This window comes from Lepidochelys kempii, chromosome 19 (genome assembly GCF_965140265.1).
Source record: "Lepidochelys kempii isolate rLepKem1 chromosome 19, rLepKem1.hap2, whole genome shotgun sequence".
NCBI lineage: Eukaryota > Metazoa > Chordata > Testudines > Cheloniidae > Lepidochelys > Lepidochelys kempii.
In genome coordinates, this window is record NC_133274.1 from 3,905,982 (window position 1) to 3,933,032 (window position 27,051).

The window sequence follows — 27,051 nt, forward strand, 5'->3', positions numbered from 1 at the left end:
CAATGTGATAATCTGTGAACCCCTCCCCTAAGCATCCAAACATCAGTGTGTGGGGAATACTTAAGACTCTTGTCTTTTGAGCTTGTGTAAGCATTTGCATGGTTAATGTCTTCCAGTACTGTGCTGCACCTGTACTGAAGAAGGCAAACCCAAGATCCCAATGAAGCCTAGAAAGCAGTAGGCAGCTGCGTGAGCTGGGATGGGCAGTTGCCTATCATGTTTCCAAAACTAGAAGCCTGATTCTGAAAGTTCTTACTAGACAAAGCATCTTGTTCCAAAGTGCTCCCTTAAAGAGATCAGGTTCTTAATCAGACCAACTGCTTCTCCAGCAGTAGATCTCAAAATTGCAGTTACTCATTAGCCAGAGCCAGCTACCTACTGCAAAATAAGGTTGGTTGTGTAGAAAGCATGAATCCTGCAGCTGTCCAATCCTGTTGTAATGCTTTATTGCTTCAGTCCGTGGATGAGGATTTAAGTCTAGCAAAAAAGGCACATCGTGTCTTTACTTTTCCACTTCAGGAAAGAGTCAAGATAGCAGCTAAGTTAATGCTTTCATGATGAATCACAAAGGGATGTGACGACATTGCAGATGAAGCTTCACCTGTATTTATCTAGGTCCTTAAAGTGGTTTGGTTGGATAGTCAGTTTTATTGTGCCATCAAACATTTTGGCACCCAAGTGATTGCACTCAGTGTAGCAGCAGTCCTAGGTGAACACACTCTGGAATTCATTGGTCTTCCATTCTAATATGTCCATACCAAGAAAGCTGCCACAACCCAACCAGTGCTGGATGAAGGTGATTGCTGTGTTTAGCTTTGAATATCCATATTTCTGATCTTGTCCTGCCATGTGATACGGAGCAGCTCATGAAGTTTATGCTCTGCCAATAGCCATTATTGTGTGTGTATTCCTTTGCTAGCCAAGATTTGGGAGTAAACATTAGAACAGCGCAGATTACAGTAATCCCATTCATCCACACTAAGATAATACCAGCTACATTTTTCCCATATGTAATCAACCTTTCAAATAAAAGATCAATCATGGGTTTCTACAGTGCTGTAGAAAATTTCTTAAAACAGCTGGATTAAGGGGTTAGGGAGAAGCAGCCTTTTGCTTCATTGCTGCATGGGTCAAACTGAACAGCAGCGTGACAAGATGTGGAAATTTGAGTAGGAAACCTGCTGTAAATTTGAGTAGGAAACCAGTGGAGGCTTAAGTGTTAAAAATTGAGTTAGTGTCTTAGATGTCCTGGGAACATTCTTGGCAATCCTTGGGGTGTTACTTGGGAGGGGAAGAGAGTACTAGATTGGAGCATATACATAATTGTGGGAAGTGTACCCATGCTGTAAGTGAACAATCAGCCACGTGTATGTTACAGGTGCTTGAAGTGTGATACCAGTGACTCCTGTTTTGGCTTTTGGTTTCCTAACCTTGCTCCCAAAAGTAGTATATCAGCAAGTGGAACAGTAAGTGGTATAACTGGCCTTGAGCTTCCCATCATGTGGTCTCAGTTATCCTTAACAAACCACCCTGTTCAGTATGGTTAGCAGTACCTGCTCAAAGCAGGCCCAGAGCTGGGGGCTGCAGCAGTGGGAGTCCTGCCCCACAGTTGCAATGCTGAGTTTGCTGTCAGGCTTTTCTTCATCATAACAAGCTTGTACTGAGCTGATTTCCAGTTATCCCTACAATCACTTCAGCATTTGTTCAGATACAGGACAATCTCCCCAGGAAAAGGGGGATTTCAGTTATTTGGCATCTCATCAGTCATTGCTCTTTCTTTCAAGCAGCTACAAAAAATGAGGGTTTCAGCTGCAGAGGGATGTCTGATGTTGCATTTTCTTTGTGTTAATGCAACCATTTGTCTGGCAAGCTTGTGGGCAAGTCCTCATGTTACATACTCAAGCTAACTTCCCTTTAGGTTTGGGTGGTAATTAGGTCCCATTTTACTCATCACTCATGAATATTACATAGCTGAACTGAATTATTCATGTTTGTTTAGACCTGAGCTAAACTGGAGGGGGGCAGATGGTCAGGGAAAGAGGCTTAGAGATCTCTTCCAGGACTAGGTCTCGCCACTGCCTTTGGGAAGTTAGAAATGAATGAACGCAGCAGAATGTTACACTTAGCAGTGCCAAAAATATCCTTGGGACTGAGCAACCCACTTGTTCTGGACTTGCAAGCAAGGAAAGGGACTCCTGCTCTTCCAGATGCTGGGTATGTGGCTTTGTTGCCCCAGCTATCTAACAGATGCTCTAGCCTTTGTCAGCAGCAGTGCAGTTGGAAATTGGGCTTTGAGAGCAGGTGAGTCCCCTACCACCTGCTGTTTGTTGGTGTAACATTTTATTAAATACTTGTGAAATCTCTTTATTGTGCATGATTAAATCATAAGAATTAGAGATGGGGGTAGGGGAAGAATAGGCCTTGTCTGTCTTGGCTAATGCAGGACTCTGGTTTTCCTCTTCTCATCTCCTTCAGACAAATACTCTATTCTGCAATGATTTGTCTTAGCTTTGTCACCAGCAGTCTGGCTTCCACCACTCCCTGTGTGAGACTATTCCACCATCTAAATGTGATAGAATCCAGGACTTTCAATTAAAAGAATCCAAACTCAGCTATCTCTTGCTGCAAACCACCTTGCAAAGTCAGAAAGCAAAGGTAGGTCATGCACACCTGAGGCGGGAATGTGGCTTTAGCACTTGAAGCTCAGCTCAAGTCAAGTATTCACCTTGAATATATAGCTTACCATGCTGCCTGGGCCCTCACCCAAGCTCATGTTGCTTTACTCTCAAATAGAAACTCAGCATCTCTATCCACTCTGCAGCTGCAGTACTTTAGAAGTCTTGAGGTACCACTGCTGTGTTCCCAATGCATCAGGGATGCTAGAGTTGTGCCCTGCGCTGCCTTCAGGGGAGAGAAATGCCATGCTATGGATTGTAATCGCCATGAAATTGGAGCAACTAACTGTGGTATATAACGATCACTTAAATCAGCCTCTTTACCAGATGACTTCAGGGTAGCTAATGGCTGGCTTTTTTAAAAGAGGCTCCAGAGGTGATCCTGGCAATTACAGGCCATAAACCTAACTTCAGTTTTAGAAAAAGTGGTTGGAACTAGAGTAAAGAACAGAATTATCAGACACAGATGAACAGTCAAGCTAGAAGGGCCATATCAAGTGGTGTCCCCCAGGCATCGGTTCTGGGTCCAGTTCTGTTCAATATCTTCAATGATTTAGATAATGGCATAGAAAGTACACTTACAAAGTTTGGATGATACCAAGCTGAGAGGGATTGCAGGTGCTTTGGAGGATAGAATTAAAAATCAAAATGTTCTGGACAAATGGCCTGAAGTAAATAGTGAAATTCACTAAGGACAAATGCAAAATACTCCACTTAGGAAGAAACAGTTGTGCATGCACACCGGGAAATGACTGCCTAGGCAGGAGTACTGTGGAAGGGGATCTGTGGGTCATAGTGGATCACAAACTAAATGAGTTAAGTGTAACATTAGCAAAAAATAAGCAAACATTCTCGGATGTATTAGCAGGAGTGTTGTAAACAAGACATGAGCATTACTTCTTCTGCTCTACTCTGCGGTGATTAGGCTTCAACTGGAGTATTGTGTCTAGGTCTGGGTGCCGCATTTCAGGAAGGATGTGGACAGATTGGAGAAAGTCCAGAGAAGAGCAACACAAATGACTAAAGGTCTAGAAAACATGACCTATGAGGGAAGATTGGAAAAAATTGGGTTTGTTTAATCTGGAGAGGAGAAGAGGGAGGGATATAACAGTTCTCAAGTACATAAAAGGTGGTTACAAGGAGGAGGGAGAAAAATTGTTCTCATTAACCTCTGAGGCTAGGGCAAGAAGCAATGGGCTTAAATTGCAGCAAAGGCAGTTGAGGTTGGACAATAGGAAAAACTTCCTGTAGGCACTGGAATAAATTGCCCAGGGAGGTTGTAGAATCTCCGTCATTAGAGATTTTTAAGAGCAGGTTGGACAAAAATCACAAGATATTGGGCTCAGTGGACCATTGGTCTGACCCCAATGGCCATTTTTAATGTGTGGGGATCAGAAATGGGACTACGAATTGTGGAGGCAGGATGCAGTGAGGTGGGAGTGGAACTGCCAAGAGCACAAGAAAATCTGCTCAAACAGCTAGAGGAGCAGGTAGTGCTGGGAAAGATGTCTGGGGGTGGGAGTGGGGAAAGCATGCAGAAGGGTGGCAAGAGGGACAGAGCCATGAGTAGCTGCAAAGAAGTGGGATGGGGCTTAGTGCTTGGAAGAGAGGAGTAGCGGTTGAGGTAGATGGGAAAGGGGGGGAATAAGGCCATGGGGGGGGTAAGAATTAGCTGAGTTCGAATACAGTGCTGCCCCTTGCGGCAGGACACAGTATTTCTGCAATCCACATGGAATAATACCCCGCGTGTCTCCCTGCAAGCAGCCATCCTGCTCTCTAAGGCTGTGTGGCCAATAACTCCAGCCGTATGGGTGAAGCCATTACATCTTTCCTATTTTAAAGGGAGTCAAGACTGGAGACTGTAAATGTCACCCCTGCCCCCTTCACCCCAAAAGCTTTTAATGGAATGAATTTTCTTTGTACTCCAACATGCTTTTATTATCCTTTTATGCAGGTGAATGAATTAACCTGCTTGTAACAAAGCCCAGCTTGCCTGTAACAAACTCCTGCTCTGGCCTATGTCAAGGGTGTCCAAAGCAATGGGCTGTTAGCCTCAGGGTGTCACAGAGAGCTCCCTAGGGCTCACGCACCCCCACCCCCCTTATGGCTATATACTGTACTAGAGCAGTGTTTCTCAAACGGGGGTCTGTGGAACCCTGAGGGTGCTACAAGGGCCCCGCGGATCAACTCCTCTCCCTCTAGTAATGCAGCGGGGCTAAGGCAGGCTTCCTGCCTGCCCTGGCCCCGCACTGCTCCTGGAAGTGGCTGGCACGTCCCTGCAGTCCCAGAGGCGGGAGGGGCAGGGGGATCTCTGCATGCTGGCCCCCTTCCAACCACGCAGATCCTGTTGGCCGAGAACCCCTGGCTCCCCTGCCTAGGAGCCGCTGCCAGAGAGATGTGCCAGTTGCTTTCAGGAGCTGCCCAAGGTAAGCACCGCCCAGCCGGAGCCCACACTTCTCACCCTCTCCTCCATCCCAGCCCAGAGCCCCCTCCTGGAGCCAGCACCCAAAATCCCCTCCCCAGCCCGGAGCCCACATCCCGCACCCCTGCCTGCACCCAAACTCCCTCCCCGAGGCCTCACCCCCTCCTGCAGTAAAACTCCCAGAACCTGCACCCCCACACTCTTCTCCTAGCCTGGTGAAAGTGAATGAGGGTGGGGGAGAGCGAGCGACGGAGGGAGGGGGGATGGAGTGAGCTGGGGGCAAGAAGAGGTGGGGTTGGAGTGGGGCCTTGGGGGAAGGGGTGAGGTGGGGGCAGGGCCTGGGGCTGAGCGGGGTGTCTTGGGGGTCCCCAAAATTTTTAAATCAAAATGGGGGTCCTTGAGTTGCTGAAGGTTTGAGAATTGCTGTACTAGAGGTTCCCCAGACTACACTGCATTGTACCCCCAGGGACGGGATGGAAGAGCTTGAGAAACCACTGCTCAAAATCACCAGTTCTCAGACTTGGGGATCTGGTGTCCCAAATCTCAGCTGGACAAGTACTTGGCATGTCCCCTTCGTGGATGCAAGCAGTGTAGTCACCATGGGTTCTTGTTCTGCCACCAACCTGCGTTTGGCTCCATGCCACTGCTGTCTGAGACCCACTCTCAGAACGGCTGGGAGCCCTTTAAATCTGGTGCAGGCAGTGAACTCACCCCCAGGGCTGCACTTCGCCCACTACGAGGACTCCAAGGAGACCAGATGGATGTGTCTTGCAGGAAATGGAAATAACCCCTCCCAAGAGACCGTTCCCGGCAGCCTTTGCTGTTGCCCCTTCCTGTCCTGGGATTGTAAAGAAGAAATTCTTGTCCAGTAATTCCCTGGCTCAGATTCTGGCATGGACCCCAGCGCAGCCCTGCAAACGTGCTGCAATAGCAGAGCAAAGTATTGCCTGTATTTTAAGATCCAACAACCCCAGTTACATCCTTCCCCCCTCCCCCCAACAGGAGCAATAATTTGCCTAGATTTCCATTTCCTGAACAGGGGCTGTTTGTGTATCCATATGAGGCAGGGGACATCATGCCATACTGGGGGGTCAGGACACCTGGGTTCCATGCCCAGCTTTCCCACTGACCTGCTGTGTCATTTCACCTCTTTGTGCCTATAACAATACTGACCTGAGCTCTATAAGTCACCTTGTTGTGTCAGAAGCCGGATAGCAGCTCCCGACTTCTCCCTTGTGCTTCTCTTGCTGGGCAGAGCATTTCGGAGAGGTGCAGCAGCGGCTGGAACCTGGCCCCTGCTGAAGGCAGCTCATGCAAAGACCCTGACATTTAAAAGGTGGTGGTGATGTGGGAAGAACCCCACGCCAGCACAGAGCCAGCCCCGGAGTGGGAGCCATCCCTGACCTGCTCACCCAAGTGCCAGCAGCAGAGAGGGAAAAGGGGTTTGCAGCTCCAGACTTTGCAGAGAGGGCGAAGGGAAAGTGGGCTCCAGTCTTCCAAAGTGGCAGGCAGCTGGGCCCTGACAGAGTCTTTCAAAGGACTTCAACGGGTGTTGAATCGGGTCTTCAGTTTGGGGTTTGAACTCTTGCTCTCCTGTGCCTGCTCCCTGAGCTAACCCCTGGTCTTGTCTTTAAAGCAGGCGCAAAGCTTTTCTTACCAAAAGTGAACGCTCCACTCTGCAAGGCCTCCTAGAGAACAGCAAGTTACCCTTCCTAAGACCTCCTCCAGGGCTAAGTCACGCCACAGGTAGCAGAGCACAAGATGGTGGCATTTCCAACCTGAGGGAGAGGACAGGAACCCATCGAGGGCCAAGGAAGCAACAGGCCTATGTGCACTTCTCCAGTCCCATCCGACCAGCTGTCAAAACATCTCCCAGCAAGTCGAAGCCTAATGGGAACAACGTCCCAGCAGGAGCAGTGGCCCAGAGGAATATGCAGCCAGCAGCATTGAAACCCTTTCCTGGTGCTACAGCGCAGAGTTTGCTGGTGTGTGGGCTCACCTGCCTGCCATTGGCCTGGAGGGATCTGCCTTTGCTGCCCCAGATCAGAAAATCCAGAGCAGAGCTCCATGTCTATGTACCCAGAGGGGAAGACAACACAGACTGTGAATCGCTGAGTGAAGATGTGGACAGTAAGCTGAGCTCATTGAGCTTGCAAGATGAGAAGTGAATTAGTTCACTGGGAATTATTAGTGTCTGGCCTTAAAGAAACTAGCAATACAGTCTCAGGTGTGGTTCTGCTGTATAGCAGTTTGGCATCCCTAGCATATAACAATGGATTCTGTTCCCTTATAAATCTAATGATGAGGGTGGCGGGGAGGGGAACCATCTTGTGAGATCCTTTTTTCTAGGGTGTTCAGGACAGAGGGAAGGATTCCTGGGTTGTATCCCTAGCCCCACCGCTGTGTGTCTTTGGGCAAGTCCCTTAACCTCTCTGCGTCTCGGTTTCTCTAAAATGGGGATAACACTGACCCGCTGCGAGGTTTGATTCAGCAATACTTGTAAACGGCAATCAAAAGTTGCTGAAAGAAGTGTTAGGAAACAATACCCCGGAACCCTCCAGTAATGGTCCAGAACCCCACATGTCAGCGTCACTCCAGCGTTGATTGCTCAGTGCAACACCCGATCCCTATTGGCACATTTCTGATCTCATGCTGCTGAAGTCAGTGGATTTACAGGGGTGTGGTAACCTATAAATTCCCAGGCTGGCTCAGACCCATGGTCGACCTAGCCCAGTGTCCTGTCTGAGAGTGGCCAACACCATGTGCCTTAGAGGAAGGTAGAAGAACTGCTCCCTCCCCCCAGACAGGTGTAGAATAATCTGCCCCTGTGAAGGTCTCATCCTGACCGCTGATAGAGAGAGGCTGAAGCCCTGATTTTCAGAGCACAGCCCGAAGTCCATGTGCACTGAGCACACTCAGCTGTTTTGAAAAGCAGGCTCTCAGCTCCCAAGAAGAGGTGGGGTATGCACAGAGCATCTTTAGATGTGCTGGAATGTAAAGCTGTTGGGGTAAATCACAACGTAGGAGGTTATCCTTTCTGTCATCTCTGTTTTTAAATGCCTGGGGGGTGAGCATTCAGGCTGAGCATAACCCCACCCAGACTAGGGGTGTTGCAGCAGCAAGGTATTTGATCCTTATGGCACTTGAAACAGGCATCTTATGTTCTTGGATGAGGGGGAATTAAATGGTTCTTGGAGCATTTTAAAAATTAAAACCAGGCCTCTGTTTTGCACACTAAGCAGTCCCAGCAAGAGAATTTGGATCAAGATTACCGGGAGTTTCCAGAACACATGAAAAGATTGGGGTGAAACCTCTTCTCTATTTAAACACAAGCAGATTCTTTTTCAGCTGAAGTAAAATGATTTCCTCAGGCTGGCTTATGCTCTTCTGCCCTTTCCTGCTTTAACAAGAGTCCTGGGAGACCTGATTTATGTTTCATGCAGTGATGTGCAAGGTATTAAGAACACAAAATCCCACCCTGGAAGAAGGGAACGAGGTAGCCTGATGCAGGAATCTATTACTCAGAAAGGATTTTTAAAAAGGCTTTCACAGAAAACCCCACTTGAGTTCTGCCCTTGTCTCTGCTGTATTTCCAGTTATTGATTAGTTTGCAATCCAGAATAGCTTGGTGTGCTGCAGACTAGTGTGCTGGTGCCCTGTGACCAGCTCTCCAACATCTGAGGGGTCAGGGAGGGAAAATACGACAGCCAGAACTGGGCTGTGTTTGTTCCATTCTATTCCCCGGTCCCACGTGCTAAACTCTTCAAAGGAAGGACCGCTGGCAAAAAATATCCATGCAGAAACCTGACTCTGGTTTGACCCAAATAAATACAGCACGAGAGCAAAGATTGCTTTAGCCTCTGGAAAGGAACTGCAAAGACTTACGCGCGTGTTTAACTCTACTTACGCCCACTGAAGCCTTGAAGTCTGTAAAGGCCAGGGGCATGCCCTGAATCTGCCTCCTCGGTCTCCAGAAGCCCAGTGTAGTAAGATCAGGCCCTGAAACATAAACCCTTGTATCAGAGGCCTGGTATGAGACCTGAACTAAAATGATGGTCAAGACTTTGCGAACATAAAGCAAAGTTAAGCTGTTAGCCAGAGACAGGCCCTGCTCACAGAAGTTGGCAAGAAGGCTGCTAATTGCATGTATACATGTGCCAGGATGGCACCAGAACATCCTGTTACGAACACATTCCACAGAGATAATGAGGAATTGGCTGGCCCATTCTAAAGACAGGGTCAAAAGGATAACATGATGGATAGAGTTGTCTGTTCAAACCAACCTGTACCAGGAGACAGGCAGCACCCTAACACGCAGAGGGGTTGTACCTCAGTGCATCAGGAGTGATGTGTGACTTATTTGTACCTGTGTATAAGACTGCACCCCTGAGGGGATGTCTTTGTCCAGCCTAGGGGGCAGTGGAGAATCCCGCCATGGACTGCCGGTCCATTGTCAGGGTGCATTTTTCTTAGTATTTCCTGTAGAGTCTGCAGGAAACTATTACTGTGCTTCGTTTGGCAATAAACCTGGCCGGGTGCCTTCGTCCCTTATCAGAGTCTGTGGTCATTGGGGCTTCTCTCGGGGCCTGCTGGGTCAGCGATCTGCAGAGCTGGGGCAGCACACAGAGGGAACACACGCACACAGCTGTTATCATCACTGAACAGAGCAGAGCAGAACAGGTTTATTTATTTGTTTTTAAATGGAAGTTCCCAGCTGTTCAGGTTGCCTTGAAAACATGGACCCACATATTAGCAGATGCAGTGATGCCTTTCTGCATTTACACAACAGGAAGAGGGTGTGCCCCATGCATCAAAGACCATGCAATAAATGTCCACATTGTTAACTCTTTCACTGCTTACCAAAGCATGTAGGAAAGGAGACGGGGGATCAGCGTATGAGGACAGAGATGGCTTGTCTATACTTAAAGCGGCGCGGCCGTAGCATGTACCAATGGATTCTGTTCCATTATACTTTGGAGGGCATCTCCCATCGGCACGGGTAATCCACCTCCCCGAGAGGCAGGGTGGTAGCTGGGTTGATGGGAGAAGCTCTCCTCTGACGTAGTGCTGCCGTCTACACCAGCAGTGAGGTTGGCATAACTGCATCGCTCAGAGCGACGTAGTTATACTGACAAGTTGCTAGGGTAGGCCAAGCCTAAGCTTTTGTACGCTGTAACTGTCAGGGTTGCAGGGCTAGCTGCAGCTGTGTCCCCTTCCTGGTCTCCCTGAATGCACCCCCTTAGGCATCAGGCCTTTTGCTTCTGCCTATCCCAGGGGCAGACACCAGACTCTGGGCTACTGTACCCTGGATATCAACGGCCCTTACGCTGCAGGCCCAGCTCGGTTTGAGCACCTGCCATTCTGCCCATCGGGCGTCCATGCCCAGAGCCATGCAGTGATCAGACAGCCTTCTTACCCCCAAAGTACTGTTTATTTTAGCAGTGGAAACAAAGCATATGAGCAAAGAAAGGAGACTGAAGCAACAAACAATCTACATGTGTGTTTACAGTATCTACAAGCTCACCATTCCCTGAAGACAACACAGGCTGGCCTCGCGTCTTCAGATACCCCAGGGAGTGTCTATGTCTCTGCCTGGTTCCCCCAAACAGCTACCCCCACTCTTGGCAGGGGTTCTTGTTAAGCCTGCCAGCATCCTTTAGGTCTCCTGGGATCCTGCGCCTCTTCCTGACCTGGCACTGTCAGATCTTCACGTTTTTGCCAAGAAGCGGCTTATCTTGAGGCGTTCTCCCCCTTGCTGGTTATTTTTCCTACCAGCCCCTGTCAAACGAAACCCATGTGTTTGTACAGGCATACCCCAATATCCAGACCCCGTTTTCAGTGATGATTGCAGAACAGCTGCACATCCACCCCAGCACTGGTTTTTAGATTGTGAACGCTTTAGGGCAGGGGTCTAATCTGGCTCTTTGCTTTGTGTCTGTGCAGCACCTCCTGCCCTGGGGCTTCTGGTCCATGACAGGGGCTCCTGGGTGCCAACGGCAAAACAAATACTGCTACGAACAGAATGAAGATCTAAACACTCCGCTGCACGTGGGCTTGGGAAAACAGGGCAGTGCTGCCAACACTTGTGATTTTTCCATGAAATCTGCAATACCTGATTGATTAAAGCTCCAGCTGCTGGAGTCAGGTGATTCCACGACAGTCTCCACTTCTCAGTGTAAAAACGGAAGTTTCTAGCCTTCATGCTTGCCGAGGAAAGCTTGAAAACACGACATGAGAGTGCACCCGAAAGGCTCAGAAGCCAAGGGGAGGGGAGGGGGGGAAAATCTTGTACTTTCCAACATTTATTATTTTTTTTTAAAAATCTCATTGGGAGGGGGGGCCGCCCCCTGCTTTTTTAATGTTGAGTGTTGCCGATCCGAGGGTATGTCTAGCTACAAGCCCCGCAGCTGGAGGGCAGACACTTGCTACCGTGATGGAAGAGGCTTTTCCTTTGGTGTAATAAATCCCCCCCCCCCCAGGCTGTAGCTAGAAGTCTTCTACCAGCTGAGGTTGGCTTAATCGCCGGCGAGGGGGGTGAGGTTTTCACACCCGCAGCCAGGTAGAGACACACGCCGTAGGCGTACGGCAGGCCGGCGCTTGGCCCCACACCTCGGCCCCCCCCCGCCCCCGGGAGGGCGACGTGCCCGCAGCGCCAGGGACCAGCTGCCGCCTCCTCGCCGGCGCGGGGCGAGCTCGGGGGCGGGTCCCGCGTTCACCCGCCGCGCGCGCGCTGCCTTTCCCCGGGACCTGGCCGGGGAGCAGCCGCCGGAGCCCAGCCCAGCCCAGCCCGGGGCCATGGCGCTCGTCTTCCCCGCCATCCGGGTGCTGCTCGGCCTCTTCTTCCTGCTCACCGGGGCCGTGAAGCTGACGGACCAGATCTCGGCCGAGCTCTACCAGCAGCTGGTGAGTGCGGGGCTCGCAGCGGCTCCGGCCGGGGAATCGGGGCTCGCCTTGCAAAGCCGCCGCGGCTCGGGCTCGGGCTCGGCTCGGGGGCGGGGTGTTGTTTGTTCCAGGTCCTTGCAAGCAGCAGGTCGGGCTCGGGCTGGGGCCGAGGGGGTCGGTTTCGTTTCCCTACCTGGGCGGGAAGCGGGCTCGGCAAGCGGGGCTCGCCCGGCCCTGCAGCCTCCGAGCGGCTCCCCGTGAGTCTAACCCCGGTCCAAAGCGGCGCGGGTGGCGAGCCCCGACCCCTGGACCGCTCCCTGGCTCTCGCTGGGACTCTGGGCAGCCGGGCTGGCAAGTCCTCCCCCCGCCACAAGCGAGGCTCTGGGGGTATTTCCACCTTTCCCACTGGCACCGTGCGTTTAAACCCCCCCGCACCCCACTGCACCCCCTGGATTGTGGGGCGGTTCCCCACAATCCAGGCAAATGAAAGTGCATCGCAGATGCAGGCCAAGGGCTCTTCCCCAGATTGTTGTTGGTGCTGTGCGTTGTGGGAGAGCTCAAGTCATGGGGCAGCACCCCGGGGTGCGAGGGGCTGGAGTAGGATCAGGGCCACAGAGTGAAATAGTTGGCACATCTTACAAACACGTATCAAAAGAGATCTAAACCTCACGGCCTAACACTGGGCTCTGGTTACCTTCGCTAGGTACGCATTAAACCCTACGACGGCAGAACTGGCAGGGACTGGAGAAATTATCTTTGCTTCCAGCAAGTTTGTTTGTTTGTCTAACAGCATTTTGCCTGTAGTCACTTGCCCTGTTCCCTTGTCCAGTCAGTAAGTTTTCCCACTGTTGGTTGTGTGGCTTTCTCACAGCAGCAGGGGAAAGCAAAGCAAAAAACAAAAGAAAACAAAAGACGTATTTGCAAACCCACAACTGGTGGGGGCCTCAGGCCAGAGGTGGCATCTGAACGGGCTGTTACTGGCTTCAGGTGGGGTGGTCCAGTGGCGAGGGGTCAGGCGAACTGGGTTCTATTTCTCATCTCTGTCACTGGGGTTGGATTTTCCAAAACATCTCAGCCCCAACCATGTGAACTGGGCACGGCATGGGCATGCAGATTTTCAGAGGAGCTCTGCGTATGGACTACGTGTTGGATGCTGAGCAATCTGGAAAATCTAGTGCCATCCCTGGCTGCAGGGCAACCGCATTCAGCACCCCCAGTAGGCACAAGGATTGGTTATAAACCACAGCTTGGGAAGTGCCGGGGCTACGATAAACTGATTCTACGTTACTTTCCACGTAAGGGTTGTTGAGCCTCAACCAGTGCAGTTATCGGGAGAGTAAGCGCTTTCCAGAGTCACTTAAGCATGGACTGTCCAGAGAGCAGCAGGTTGGGTGCTGAGCTTGGAAAATCTGACCCCAGATGTGGGTGCTGAGCACTTGAAAATGGGGGGGGCCTGATTCTGCTCTCAGGTCCACCCGTGTCAATGAAGACTATCTCCACGGAGTCACACTAGTTTTACACCTGTACAGGTGAATGCAGCATCTGGCTCGCAGCCCTTAATATCTGTGGCTAGTAGTGTGGGATTGTGATGGCAATTTTTCAGGAACTGCCAATATCGCTGCGGAGCGCCCTGCCAAGAGGCTTTGCAGAATCTGACAAGAGAAGAAGTAGTTAAATAATCTGCCAATGAACTTTCCCTGATATGGCACACACCATAAATGAACTTTGATTTAAGCTGAGGCCAACAGGGAATAGAGGAGCAAAGAGCAGAGGTTTCCAGTTCTCTGTGGCTAAGGGGCAGTTTTTGCCAGCTGGCAATATTATCATAAGAGGAGAAAAGAAAAGGAGGACTTGTGACCCCTTAGAGACTAACCAATTTATTTGAGCATGAGCTTTCGTGAGCTACAGCTCACTTCATAAGAGGAGAGTTTTAGCACTGGAATGTCACCTAGAGCTGCAGGGAAATAAACTGTCCATATCTCAGCAGCAAGGCATTCTCTGCCACCTTGAAAAATTCCACCTGTAATCTCACCTGAAGCATTGATGATGATTTATCAGGGTCGCAGTACCTATACTCTCTGGCAGCACTGGTGTTGACTTCTTGCATAAGAACGGCCAGACTGGGTCAGACCAAAGGTCCGTCCAGCCCAGTGTCCTGTCTACCGACAGTGGCCAAGTGCCCCAGAGGGAGTGAACCTAACAGGTAATGATCAACCTAACAGGTAATGTTAGTAATTCTTAGTAATTATATTAATTATATTAAGTAATTAATTCTTAGTAATTCTTAGTCCTTATATAGCCCCTTCCATTGAAAAAGCATGTAGCTACCCACGGTGAGAAGTATCATTGGTCCCCTTTTATACACAGGGGAAGTAATTTGCCCAAGTGTCCCACTGATTTAGTGTCAGAGCTAGGGAGAGAACCCAGGAATCCTGGCTGCCTAAGCCCCCACTCAATGCACTGTAAGAACCTGTATAATTAAAATGCCCTAGAGTGGTTGTGCGAAGGGTTTTTAACTGCACCCCCCACTCTCACCCCACAGAAGGAACCTCGAGCTAGTCCAAAAGCAGCCTGGAGATGCAGGTTGGAGCCGTGCACCATGGTGTTCCAAGCGCAGGGCTGCTAGGCTGGGACCAGCTTCTTCAGGCACAGAGGGCCCCCGCCCCAGGGTGGAATTTGCTGTTGGATTGAAAGGTCCGGCTGCCTGTTTCACAGCCTGGCTGGGCCCTGAGTGCTTCAGAAAGCCTGGCCGGAGGTGTTGGGGAAAGTGGGATCCTATGGGATGGGAAGGTGCTGGTCAGAGGGTGGGCAGAAGGGGGGATAAGAGTGGGGTAAGAGTTTACTACACTGCAGGGCAGATTGTTGGTGTTTTACAAATAAATAATGTGTCCCTTCTAGGCCTAGGGCCTGATTTCCAGCAGTGCTGCGCCCGCGTTGCCCCGTCGACTGCCCTTGGGGGCATCTAGTGCTACTGCAGACAGGCCCTTTAATTGGGAGCCACCCAGCTGCCTTTCTATACCTCAAAGCAAGGGGTGCTCTGCTCCTTTCCTAGCCCCCTGTGGGCTCCAGGCTGTAGAAGGGGGCCGCCCAGCTTCTCTCTCCCAAGGACCATGCACTGTGGCTGAGCCCGTGCCGTGGGCCCGAATGCCCTGTCCCTGGGAAGGGAACCGCTGCGGCCCCATACCCGCTGACTGACGCTCCCTTCCCCGTTCCAGAAGTCCCAGTTTGTGCAGTTTGCTGACGTCTTCCCCCTGAAGGAGTTTGGCTACAAGCCAGAGCCGGAGCAGTACCTGCAGGTGGTCGGCTGGATCGAGGTGGTGGCCGGGGTGCTGCTGGCCTTTGGGCCGCAGCTTCTGCAGGAGATCAGCAACTTCGTGCTCACCATTGTCATGATCGGTAGGTGTCGGCCGCTGGGCTCCTAGGTGGAGCTGGCCAGCGGGGCTTGTTACTGAGAGTTCCCCGGCCCAGTTACCCCCTCTCCTCCCCTCCCACCAGGGGGTCCTGGCTTTTGTTGCAGGAGCCCCAAAATTGATATTTTCTCCTCTGCGGTGATGCCACCCCGTCCTCCAGAGCTCCCAGCCCAGCCCCCAGCTCTCCGGGTAAGGGGCTAGGATTCTCTTTGGAGCAGTCTCTGGTGGGCAATGCCCTGTGGCTCCCCAGGGGCTGGGTGCGGGGTCCCCACACTATCCCCAGCCACTGGGGCAACGGCGCCTTGAATGGCAGGCTCTGCCCGCCTGAGCCCTGTTACATGCCTATGCGGTGGCCGAGCCTACGAGTGACTAACATGACCCGCTGAAAGACACCCAGTGTCCTGAGCCAGAGATAGAAAAGGTCAGTCAGGTCTCTGCTCTCGGCAGGTGGATTGCTTTCTGCGGGAAGTTCCCCAGGGGCTTGGTCTGGTTGCAGGAACTGGGACTTCCAACAATTCCTTCTGCCCTGATATTCAGCCTAGATTTTCTGCTTCCTCCACCCCCACCCTCCATCTCCCTCCTATTCACACCTGTTGGCTAGCTCTCAAGCCTCCCCTGGCTCTTAATGATCACTGTCCAAGCTCAGCCAAACGAGCTCTTTATGTTCCGTCATTTAAATGCGCCACCCCCCGCCCCACCAGCCCCTGACGGGTATAAATCCTCGGCAGCCGCCTCCTCCTCTCTCGCACCAAGTCTCCTCAGAGCGTCTCTGGAACGGGTCGGTGTTAATGGGGGTGTTGCAATGAAAGGTGGGCAGCAGTTTGCAGCATGCCAGCAACCTAAGGGTTAAAGGCAAGTGCAAGCACCCTTGCTCGCTGGAAATACAACTGAAGAGGGAAGCTATTCTCCAGGGTGAAAGGCTGCCATGTCCATCTCCCGTCCCTGGCAGGATTCACCTAGCTGGGGGCTGGCTGATAACCATGTGCCCAAATGGCCTGTCAGTTACAGGCCAAAACACCACACTCTGGCAGCTCAAATCACGAAGCTGCACATGTTAAACTGGGGACCTTTGGCTTGCAATGACAGAGCTGACCTCAAGTAACCTAGCCCTGCAAGCTCCTGGGGCTAGCAGGCATGCATCAGGTTCAAATCTAGCATGTTAATAGCGTCTCCCTGTCTGCCAGGCCCGGGGCTGTGCAGGTCAGGTGGTGCCTCGTCTGTCCCGTCACAGGACGATGGACGTTAGATTCCTCTCGGGCCCCATCTAGCTCAGCCCCGTGGCCAGCACTGAGGGCTCCGTGCAGGGGATTTACTGCTGCTGTTTTGACCAGCTCCGTGGCAAGGTTAATTGGAAGAGAGAGTGGAAAGCACTTTAGAGTCATGTTTGCATCCCTTTGACTCTGACTCCATGCTGTGTTGCTCACAGGGGTGTGGTCTGGTGTGGGGAGGGGCAACGGGGGCTTTACATCCCCTCTGGGGATGCTGGGACCTGATCTGCCCCCTCCAGCATAAATTAGAGCATCCCCAGAGGCTGCTCTAAATTTACCGCCCCATTTGGACAGCTCCACCGCCCCAGAATAACAACCCCCATCCCCTCCTCAGCATGACCCTGGGGGCTGCAGGGTGAGCCCAGCAGGGCCGTTGTGCAGGCAGCATCCCACCCAGTGTCTGTCCGTGTCGTTCCCCTCCACCGCCCCATGCTGGGGATATTCCCCAGGGGCTGGTTAAACTGGCTGTGCAGCGGCTGAGCTGCTGTTAGGCTGCAGCAGGGCACAGCATGGGGACTGCCAAGGGGAGCGTTATCTGCGCCGGCAGCAGTTTCCTCGCACTCTCTAGTCTAGCCAAGGACCTTCCCAGAAATGCTGTGGAGGCTTGTGTGGTTGGTGATGGGGCGGGACCTGCTGGCCGCAGGTGTTTGCTGTTGCTGGCTGCCGCCAAGTCCCTGAGCAAGGCCAGGGAGCCACAATGGCAGAGCGGGAGCTGAGCCTGGGAACGTGTCCCCTTTCCACCCCCTGCTCCCAGCATCCTTGTCCTTAGGCAGCCGGGGCCGCTTCCCCGAGGTTCTCCAGGGGGAGCTGCGGTGGCTTCCCTCTCATGTTTGTTTGGCGCCCCAGCGGCGCTTGTGCAGAGAACAGTCCAAGCTAGCTGTCGGGCAGCTAATGCCGAGACCCTGAGAGAGAAATCTCTGGCAGAGGAACATGAGGTCTGCCCAAACTGGAGCTGGGCCTGGCACCTCAGGGCCTGGTCAGCATCTGTGGAGTTCAAAAATTATCCCCCAAAGAAAACCCTCTGCACCTGAGTCAGGGTGTTGCACCCTGCCTGAGACTGCAGAGTGCCTGAGACCGTAGCTCCTAGAGGTGTGAATTGCCCCCATCCATCTCATGAGGTCTGTTGACTCTGAAGTGTAATGACTGCGGTTCAAGGCCAGGGGGCTCCCTTTTGGACCTGGGTGCTTTGGGCTGCTGGTGAAGGAGTGACTCTGACCTTTCCTTGGTCCATCCCCTGACTTCCCCAGCGTGTTTTTTTCTCTCTCTTCCCAGGTGCCATCTACACCCTGCTGGTGCTGAAGGAGCCCTTCTCCATGTGCGCTCCGGCTACGATCTGCCTGGGTCTCCTGCTGCTGCTCAACATACGAGGAAGGGGGGGCAGGGCCAAGTCCAAGTTTGAGTGACTGGAATGAAATGGGGGGCGGGGGTGCTGGATTGGCAGGAAATTATGTCATTCCCCCCGACAAAGTGTTGCAATGACATGGCTTCCTGCCAATGAACTGGCCGCTTATGCGCAGTACAAACTCTAAAGCTCCTGGGGAGGGACCAGCAGGCTGATTAATCCGGGGGGCCTGGGGTACCTGCTGCAGGTGTGTGCAGAGCGTGGGAAGCAGCTGCCTGGCTGGAAGCTCTGCACAGAGGCTGGGAAGTTTCTCTTTCTGCCCTGGCTTTGAAGGCAGCCAGGTGGGGCAGGGTAATTGGAGCTGGGTCATGGTGAATTGTGCTGGGACCTCATGGGGGGGGAAGCTCTGGAGTGTGCCCCAAATGGGTAACAGCTGTGTGAGTTCCCACAATGGGTCACCCTCCAGCGTGACCTGGGGGGAGTCTGGGGGTCAAACTCCCGTGGCCTAGCGAGCCCTTCACCTCTCTGCCTATTTTGCTCTGTCGCTAAGAATCGTATCATGGCACCAGTGCCCCCATGGAGCTGTCTGGCCGGACCTCGGCGGGGGAGGTGGTGCCGACTCCGCTCTGTACGGGGGGCCGCATAGCGCTGATTTTTAAATAAAACCTCTATTTCCAGCGGGGCTGCCTCCTGTTCTGCCCCCGGTCTGGGCCTCAGCATCCAGCGGCGGCTGCAAATGGGTGGGTCGCTGCCATGGACTGTGCAATCCTCGCTGCTGAGGAATGGGAAAGGTTCTGGGGGTGCTAACCCCATCCTCGCCCCAGGGGGCAGCTGGGTGGAGCTTGCCTGTGGAGGGGCCATCTAATAGCTGTGACACCCCTCCCCCCCTTTCCCCTAGAAGTGGGGCTGGGCTCTGACTCACACCGGGTGGGAAGCAGCAGAGAGCCCTAGAGGTCAGAGCTGGGGAAAGCCCCAGTGCGTAGCTGTGGCCAGAATGATGGTGAAGGTTCATGAATCGTCCCAAGGGCCTGTTCTGTAGAACTGTTTAAGAAAAGACGTACGAAGGAGACAGACTGAATTAAGGTAAACAGAGGGGGTCTGCTGCTTGCCCCCAAGGACTGGGTTAAGATTATGAGTGGTAAACAAGAGGAGGAGGGGAGGGGAAATTAATGGACCAAAATTGGTGCTTTGGAAATTAGGCCTAACGGGTAGGCAGAAAGCAAGAGGCGGGACCATTCCACCCATCGCCCCTTTTGGGGCCCCTTAAAAGAGGCTTGAGGAGAAAGGAAGGGACTTCCACCACCGTGGCCGGGGCAGGATTTTTACTGCGACGCTCAGACCTTGATACCCCAGTGATGACACTTGAGCATCTGTGCTGCACCAGCAAGGACCCCAGCCTGCTACGTGCGAAATCCTGCTCTGTCTGCCCAGCCCCTGGGTGTCTTTCCATCCCCCATGATCATCCTGCTCTCCTCTCTTGGTTTTTCACCCTATCCTCGGATCGGCTGCACCGCAGGGCAAGAGGAGACAGCTCAGCCGGCTCTGAGGAAGCGCAATGAAGCAGAAGGACCTGCTGTGACCAACCAGGTGATGTCCCCAATTGGGGAGGCAAGCCAGGGCCCAGAACAGCAGCTGTCATGGCCGGCCTGCCAGCCCAAAGCATCCATTCATAATTGATCAACCACCCTGTGTCCTGCGACCGTCAACAAAATCTGTATTTCCCCCCATCTATGCTATTCTATCTCTCCTCTCCTTTCAGCCTCAGTGTTTTGTCGAATGTGGGGACTGATGTTACTGACTCAAAATTGACTGGAACTACCCACTTCTTTCCCAGCTGGGAGGGCTGTTTGGCAGAATGAGCCTCACCCATAATCACCCTCTCTAGAAAGAGACTTTGATCAGGTTTCATTATTTGTGTTGCATCATCTCTCAAGTTCAGTTTCAGAGTTTTGCCTTGTTTTGATTCTTTTCCTTTCCTGGGATTCAGTTAGTAAATTTCTAGCCTTTGGCATGAATTTCCTGCAGTGTTTGCTGAGTTACTGAGCGGCCGAGGTCTCCAGCTACTGCCTCTCCCCCCCCCCTCCGCATTTAACACTGTTTAATGTTGGACAGTGACAGGATCATGTTCGTGCTTTGGGCCTGCAGCATCCATCCAAGTTAATACAATGGCGTGGGCTGTGCCTCAAGGCCCCTGCAGCCTAGTACAGTCGCATGCAAGCAGGGAGCCCAGCCTTTCCTGCCCTGCTATGCCATCCCCTGCTGCCTCGGGCCGGGGTCTGTAATGGACACGCCTTACGGTGGGTTACGTTTCTCTTTCCTCAGTGCAACTGAGACTATGTTGGCATCAGCCTGAGGCTGTAGCATCGTGGCAAGAGTTGTGCCCGTGTATCAGAGACGTTGGTGGTTCTGTGGGCAGCAGAGCCTAGTGGGTCACTAGTGGTCAGCTCTGGGTTCAATGGCCTCTCCCTTGCCCCTGTAACTACATTGGCTGATTCACCCTGCACCCAGGGAGGGGAGGATCCAGCCATGGGGTGGGGTCGCAACTCTGGCTTGGAAAGGGCTGTGGCTCCCAGGAGGGCAGCTGGCGACTACAGCAGGTGCCCGGGGACAGCACAGGCCTCCTGGTGCCTTGAGGACGAGGTCTCCCACAGCCCCTCCCGGGGGCTCTCGCAGGGCAGAAGGGGGCTCCTAGCCCTTAGGTTGCTTGAGAAGATGCAGCAGGGACTGGTTTGGGGACAACCGCTTCCTGCACAAGCTCAGTCTAGCAAGCGAGGGCATGCGCGTGAGCTGCTGGCATCCCCAGAGCAGGCAGCGTGGCCATGGCTCGCGGGATCAGGGGGCAGTTGCTGGCAATTCGGGGAGGGACAAATCCCTGCCTCGCTCCCTCTGCTGCACCCCCACCCAGCAGCACTTAGCTTCACCCGCTGACATCCCCCCGAGCCTGGCTGTGAGGGATTCTGGCTGTGACAGGTGTGGCCCTGGCTCAGGATCCTGGGGGAAGGGGGAGGACTGTTCCTGCCGCAGCTGCCGGGCTGGGGTGGCTCTCTGGGACTCCAGGCCCCTGGGGGACGCCTGAGGCTCAGGGCTTCATGCTGGCTCCCCACCCCTCCATCACTTGTAACATTCCCCGCATTTTTCCCCAGCCCCGGTGGCTCCTGCTCTTATAGGAGCAGGGTTCACTTTCCTTCCTCTGCTGCCGAGTCTGGTGTTTGCCAGCCGTCCAGCAGGACGACTCCAGGGGCTGATACCCTCAGTGTGGGGCAGAGACGGACCAGGCTTCCCCACTCTCCCCCAGAGCAGGGCTCTGCTTGGGGTCTGAGAGCAAGGTTTGGTCTCTCGGGTGAACCAGTTAGCCTCCTTGCTGGCAGAGCCAGAGGCCAAGGGCCGTGTAGCCCCAAGGACTGAGCTCCTTGCTTGGCCCTACCAGGGAAGGGTAGCAGCATGTTGGCAGGTGGGTCTCTGCTTCTCATTGGTCTTGGGGGGGCCCCACAGCTTCCTAGACCCAGGCATGAGCCTTCCCGTCAGCCACTGCAGCATAGGGAGTGGTTTGCTGTGCAGACAGACCCCGGGGAGCAGACGATCAGAGAGCGATCGGCCTGTGGGCGGACGGCAGGTGAGGCAGAGCCACTGTGGGGGTGGGAGCCAGGCAGCAAGCTGGAGCCTCTCCGACATGTGCTGGACCAACTGTCACAGGGCCAGGGCATGAGAGCCCCAGAGTCCCTGGGGGCTTGCTTTTGTGGTGAGGCATGTGTGTGTCAGGGCTGTCAGACTGAGAATATAGGCCCCGATTCTCCATTGCCCTGCCTGGGAGTGGGAATCAACTCGGAATAGTGGCGCTCGCTTTGCACTAGTGCAAGGTTTCTTAAACTTCATTGCACCGCGACCTCCTTCAGACAACAACAACAATCACTACGTGGCCCTGGGAAAGGGGGACCAAAGCCCAAGCCCCGCCTCCCTGTGGGGTGCCAGAGCTCGAAGACTTCAGCCCTGGGTGGTGGGGCTCGGACTTTGGCTTCAGCAAGTCTAACACCAGCCCTGGCGAACCCATTAAAATGGGCTCCCGGCCCACAGTTTGAGAACTGCTGCACTAGTGGAAACAGCTACACCAGGAGCAGGGCAGTGGAGAATCAAGCCCAAAGGATTTGCCAGGCAAGCTCAGACAGCATGTGTCTAGATAACATCTGAGACCTCAGAGGAGGAGGAAATCCCTGCAATGTGCCTGATTCCCTGACTGGGATAGATTCCTTCCTGACCCCTACAGCTTACATGGTGGAGCCTGGGATTTGATTACCACCATCATCCTACCTTGCAGAGATAAAAAGGATGGGCCAAATCCTATCCACCTACTGAACCCCTGAAATGCCTGCTAGAGTCAGTGGGATTGAGAGTGCTCAGGATCTGATCTTGGGTTAGTGATCCAGCCTCAGCATTTGCCTCAAAGAACTCCTGCAGCAGGGAGTTCCACAGCTCGATTATGGGCTGCATGAGAAAGCACTGGGTTCATTTTGAAAATAAAAGAAGAGTCATCTATGCTTCACCCTGATGCTAATGTGTCTGAGTTGCCAGCACCACATCATAGCCCAGTGAGCTGCTTGGCAAACTGCTTCTTGGTCTGGTTTTCGCTGACAATCAAAAAGAATTATTTACCCCCTTCTCAAGCCTGAGACGAGTATCTGTGACTGGGGCCTGAAGGAGACCATGCGAGAGAGTCTCAGGGGCATAGGTGCTGGAACTAAGAGTGTGGAGGGGGCTGCCGCACCCCCTGGCTTGAAGTGGTTTCTATTATATAGTTTGGTTCAATGGCTTTCAGCACCCCTACTATACATATTGTTCCAGCCCCCGCCCTGCTCAGGGTCTCAGATCGGCACCTCTGACTCTCTTGCTCTTTGTTTCTGAGAATGGAGAATTAACTTTTGGGAAAGTTGTGGGCAGGACAACCTCTGAGAACCAGGTTGCCTCGCACGTTGCCTCTGCCCCCACCCAGTGAAAAGGCAGCCGGGTGGGCTCTGAGACCGGGGGAACACACGAGGGGACGCACTCGACAGGCTCGCTGAGGCATTTATTCCAGAATCCCTGGGGGATTGCAGCCAGACCCAGAGAGAGGCACTGGTCCCCAGCTCTGGACATTTTGCTGCTCCTGAAATCCCCAGCCTCAGAGGAGAAACAGCCCTTGGGAGATGACACATCCATGGTCAGGGAGGGCTTTTCTTGGTGTGTTTCTACTAGCATTGATTATTCAGTTGTCAAGTGCATGGGAAGGAAGATCTGAGGTCCCGGACGACTGGAAAAAGGCTAATGTAGCGCCCATCTTTAAAAAAGGGAAGGAGGAGGATCCTGGGAACTACAGGCCAGCCAGCCTCACCTCAGTCCCTGGAAAAATCATGGAGCAGGTCCTCAAGGAATCAATTCTGAAGCACTTAGAGGAGAGAAAAGTGATCAGGAACAGTCAGCATGGATTCACCAAGGGCAAGTCATGCCTGACTAATCTAATTGCCTTCTATGATGAGATTACTGGCTCTGTGGATGAGGGGAAAGCAGTGGGCGTGTTGTTCCTTGACTTTAGCAAAGCTTTTGACACGGTCTCCCACAGTATTCTTGCCATCAAGTTAAAGAAGTATGGCCTGGATGAATGGACTATAAAGTGGATAGAAAGTTGGCTAGATTGTCGGGCTCAACGGGTAGTGATCAATGGCTCCATGTCTAGTTGGCAGCCGGTATCAAGTGGAGTGTCTCAAGGGTCGGGCCTGGGGCTGGTTTTGTTCAATATCTTCATAAATGATCTGGAGGATGGTGTGGATTGCACCCTCAGCAAGTTTGCAGATGACACTAAACTGGGAGGAGAGGTAGATACGCTGGAGGGTAGGGATAGGATACAGAGGGCCCTAGACATATTAGAGGATTGGGCCAAAAGAAATCTGATGAGGTTCAACAAGGACAAGTGAAGAGTCCTGCACTTAGGACGGAAGAATCCCATGCACCGCTACAGACTAGGGACCGAATGGCTCGGCAGCAGTTCTGCAGAAAAGGACCTAGGGGTTACAGTGGACGAGAAGCTGGATATGAGTCAACAGTGTGCCCTTGTTGCCAAGAAGGCCAGTGGCATTTTGGGCTGTATAAGTAGGGGCATTGCCAGCAGATCGAAGGACGTGATCGTTCCCCTCTATTCGACATTGGTGAGGCCTCATCTGGAGTACTGTGCCCAGTTTTGGGCCCCACACGACAAGAAGGATGTGAAAAAATTGGAAAATGCCCAGCGGAGGGCAACAAAAATGATTAGGGGACTAGAACACATGACTTATGAGGAGAGGCTGAGGGAGCTGGGATTGTTTAGTCTGCGGAAGAGAAGAATGAGGGGGGATTTGATAGCTGCTTTCAACTACCTGAAAGGGGGTTCCAAAGAGGATGGATCCAGACTGTTCTCAGTGGTAGCAGATGACAGAATGAGGACTAATGGTCTCAAGTTGCAATGGGGGAGGTTCAGGTTGGATATTAGGAAAAAACTTTTTCACTAGGAGGGTGGTGAAACACTGGAATGCGTTACCTAGGGAGATGGTGGAATCTCCTTCCTTAGAAGTTTTCAAGGTCAGGCTTGACAAAGCCCTGGCTAAGATGATTTAGTTGGGGATTGGTCCTGCTTTGAGCAGGGGGTTGGACTAGATGACCTCCTGAGGTCCCTTCCAACCCTGATATTCTATGATCCTTGGTGCACATAGTCTGCCTGTCTCAGCAAAGAGACCCCCAGAGGGGGCAGGAGTCTCCCATTGGCGGGGGTTCCATTCTCCCAGCTCACAGGGAGGGTGGCAGGGATGCTTGGAGATTGGACCGCTGGAGGAAATGGAGGTCCTAATGAACTGGTGCTGGCCAGTACAACATATTGTGTGTTACGCTATCACTTCTCCTTATGTCTGCAAAGAAACCCCTGCAAAATGTGGCCCAGACAGTGCCGTGAGCCTGAGTCTGTAGACAGACTGAAACTCCAAGAGGGATGTGAGCATCGATCACCATGGCGTGTTGACTCTGAAACCTAATGACAAATGTAAACAAACACCAGCATATTTCATTGCGGATCCTTTTAATCAAGAAGTCAGTGACTCGCTGTTTGTGAGTGGAGCTTGGTGTGGGTGGAGCCTGAATAGAGGATGGCTACTTTTCCCTCTCCAGCCTGACCTCCGCTGTATTGGAGGCCTTGGGGATCAGTTAATTATTTCCTCTCATGCTTCCCACTCACAAACACAGAGCAGCAGGCCCGGTATTGGGTCTACGATCATACATTGGCACAGTGCCCAGTTGTGTGGTTTCTGGGCGCACACACCCATAGCTGGGAAGGGGCCCACAGGTTCCAAAAGGAAACCATCTAAGAATGTATTTCTTCCCTTCCAGCCAAGGTTCTCAAAGCATGTTATAAACATTAACTAACTAACTAACCCGTGCAAACCTTGATGCTCAGGTGGGAGGAAACTGAAGTACCGAGAGGGGGACGTCACGTACCTTAGGTCACGCTGTGAGTCTCGGAACAAAACCCAGGTCTCCTGAAGTCCCAGTGCTGGAGCCTTTGATGGAGCACAGCCCAATCAAGTGCTGCGCAGGGATCTGGTGGGACCTCTGGGTGTTAATTCTGAACATCACTTTGAAATGAACAAAGAGCAAAACCTGAAAGGAACAGAAACTCCAGCGTTGCTCTCCCTTTGCCGCTTGTTCAGCACAGCTGGTGAATTGTGGAAACTTGACCACATGGAGTTGTCATGCTCCCCATCCATCCCTCAGGCTGCACTGCACCAAATACATGCTCTGCAGGCTCGTGTCCCGCGGGCTCTCCCACTGTGGGTCTCTGCAGGAGCCCGGTTCTCGGGGATTCCTGCTAATGTTTCCCTTGGCTCAGAGCCCAGGGGGTTCAAACCCCTCAGGCCATGATCCTTGCTCCCCCCATTCCTGTGGGATACGCATAATTCAGCTAATGTGATCGTTAAAGGTGCAAACAGGAGCTTAGTGAGTAGGAACATAAGAACGGCAATACTGAATGAGACCAAAGGTCCATTTAGCCCAGTATCCTGTCTTCTGACAGAGGCCAGTGCCAGGGGCCCCAGAGGGAATGAACAGAACAGGTCATCAAGTGATCCATCCCCTGTAGCCCATTCCAAGCTTCTGGCAAACAGAGGGTAGAGACACCATCCCTGCCCATCCTGGCTAATAGTCATTGATGGACCTATCCCCCATGAACTTATCTAGTTCTTTTTTGAACCCTGTTATAGTCTTGGCCTTCACAACAGGAGCAGGATGGGGATTATACGTCAGTATACTGCACTGGTGAGACCAATACTGCATCCAGGTCTGGGCTCCACATTTTAAAAAGGATGTTGAAAAATTGGCAAAGGGGCAATGAAAAGCCACACAAGTTATTTGAGGGCTGGAGAAAATCCCCTGCAGTGAGAGATTTAAAGAGCTCCGGCTGGTTAGTTTATCTAAAAGGAGCTCGCAAGGTGACTTGATTACTGTGCACAAATAACTTCCCAGGGAGAAAATACCAGGCCCGAGAGGGCTCTCTAATCTAGCAGAGAGAGGCCGAACAAGAACCGGTGGCTGGTAGCTGGAGCCAGACGCGTGGGAACATAAAGGAGGTGCATGTTTTTAACTGCGAGGGTGAGTAGCCGTTGGAACGGGCTGCCAAAAGAAGTGTCGATGTCTCCATCTCCTGATGGTCCAGCCTGGCTGCCTTTCGGGAAGAGGCTTTAGCCCACACAAGTTCCTGGGCTCAGGACAGGGGTAACTGGGCAAGGGGCCGTGGTCTGTGCTATGCAGGGGGTCAGCCAAGCTGATCTGAAGGTCTCCCCTGGCCTTTGCATCTAGGAATCCACACGGGAGTCGCTCATCTCCCAAGGTGAGCGTTGTCCTACTGGAGTCTGGGGTTGAGGTCAGGACCAGTCGCGGTCAGGCACTGCCCCAGGGCCAGCCAGAGGTGCTAAGCCTAGTGCAGCTGGGCAAAGACACGACACCCTGTAACTTACAGTGGTGCATCTTGCCTGAGTAGTTAGCCACCAACAGCTGTAACCAGCTC

The 27,051-nt window shown here is 52.7% G+C and overlaps 1 protein-coding gene across 1 annotated transcript; it reads left to right on the plus strand.

Annotated features, from left to right (window-relative positions):
- The first annotated feature begins 11,649 nt into the window (after nucleotides 1-11,649).
- On the plus strand, nucleotides 11,650-18,679 carry TMEM35B (transmembrane protein 35B). Its single transcript, XM_073317683.1, has 3 exons — nucleotides 11,650-12,000; nucleotides 15,195-15,375; nucleotides 17,930-18,679. Exons 1-3 carry the CDS (start codon nucleotides 11,893-11,895, stop codon nucleotides 18,058-18,060), a joined length of 420 nt encoding a protein of 139 aa, XP_073173784.1. The 5' UTR covers nucleotides 11,650-11,892; the 3' UTR covers nucleotides 18,061-18,679.
- Nucleotides 18,680-27,051: the final 8,372 nt, after the last annotated feature.

Coding starts and splice junctions, on each gene's coding strand:
- TMEM35B (XM_073317683.1), top strand. CDS start 11,893: ATGGCGCTCGTCTTCCCCGCCATCCGGGTGCTGCTCGGCCTCTTCTTC. Junction 12,001..15,194: donor CCGAGCTCTACCAGCAGCTG/GTGAGTGCGGGG, acceptor TCCCCGTTCCAG/AAGTCCCAGTTTGTGCAGTT. Junction 15,376..17,929: donor GCTCACCATTGTCATGATCG/GTAGGTGTCGGC, acceptor CTCTCTTCCCAG/GTGCCATCTACACCCTGCTG.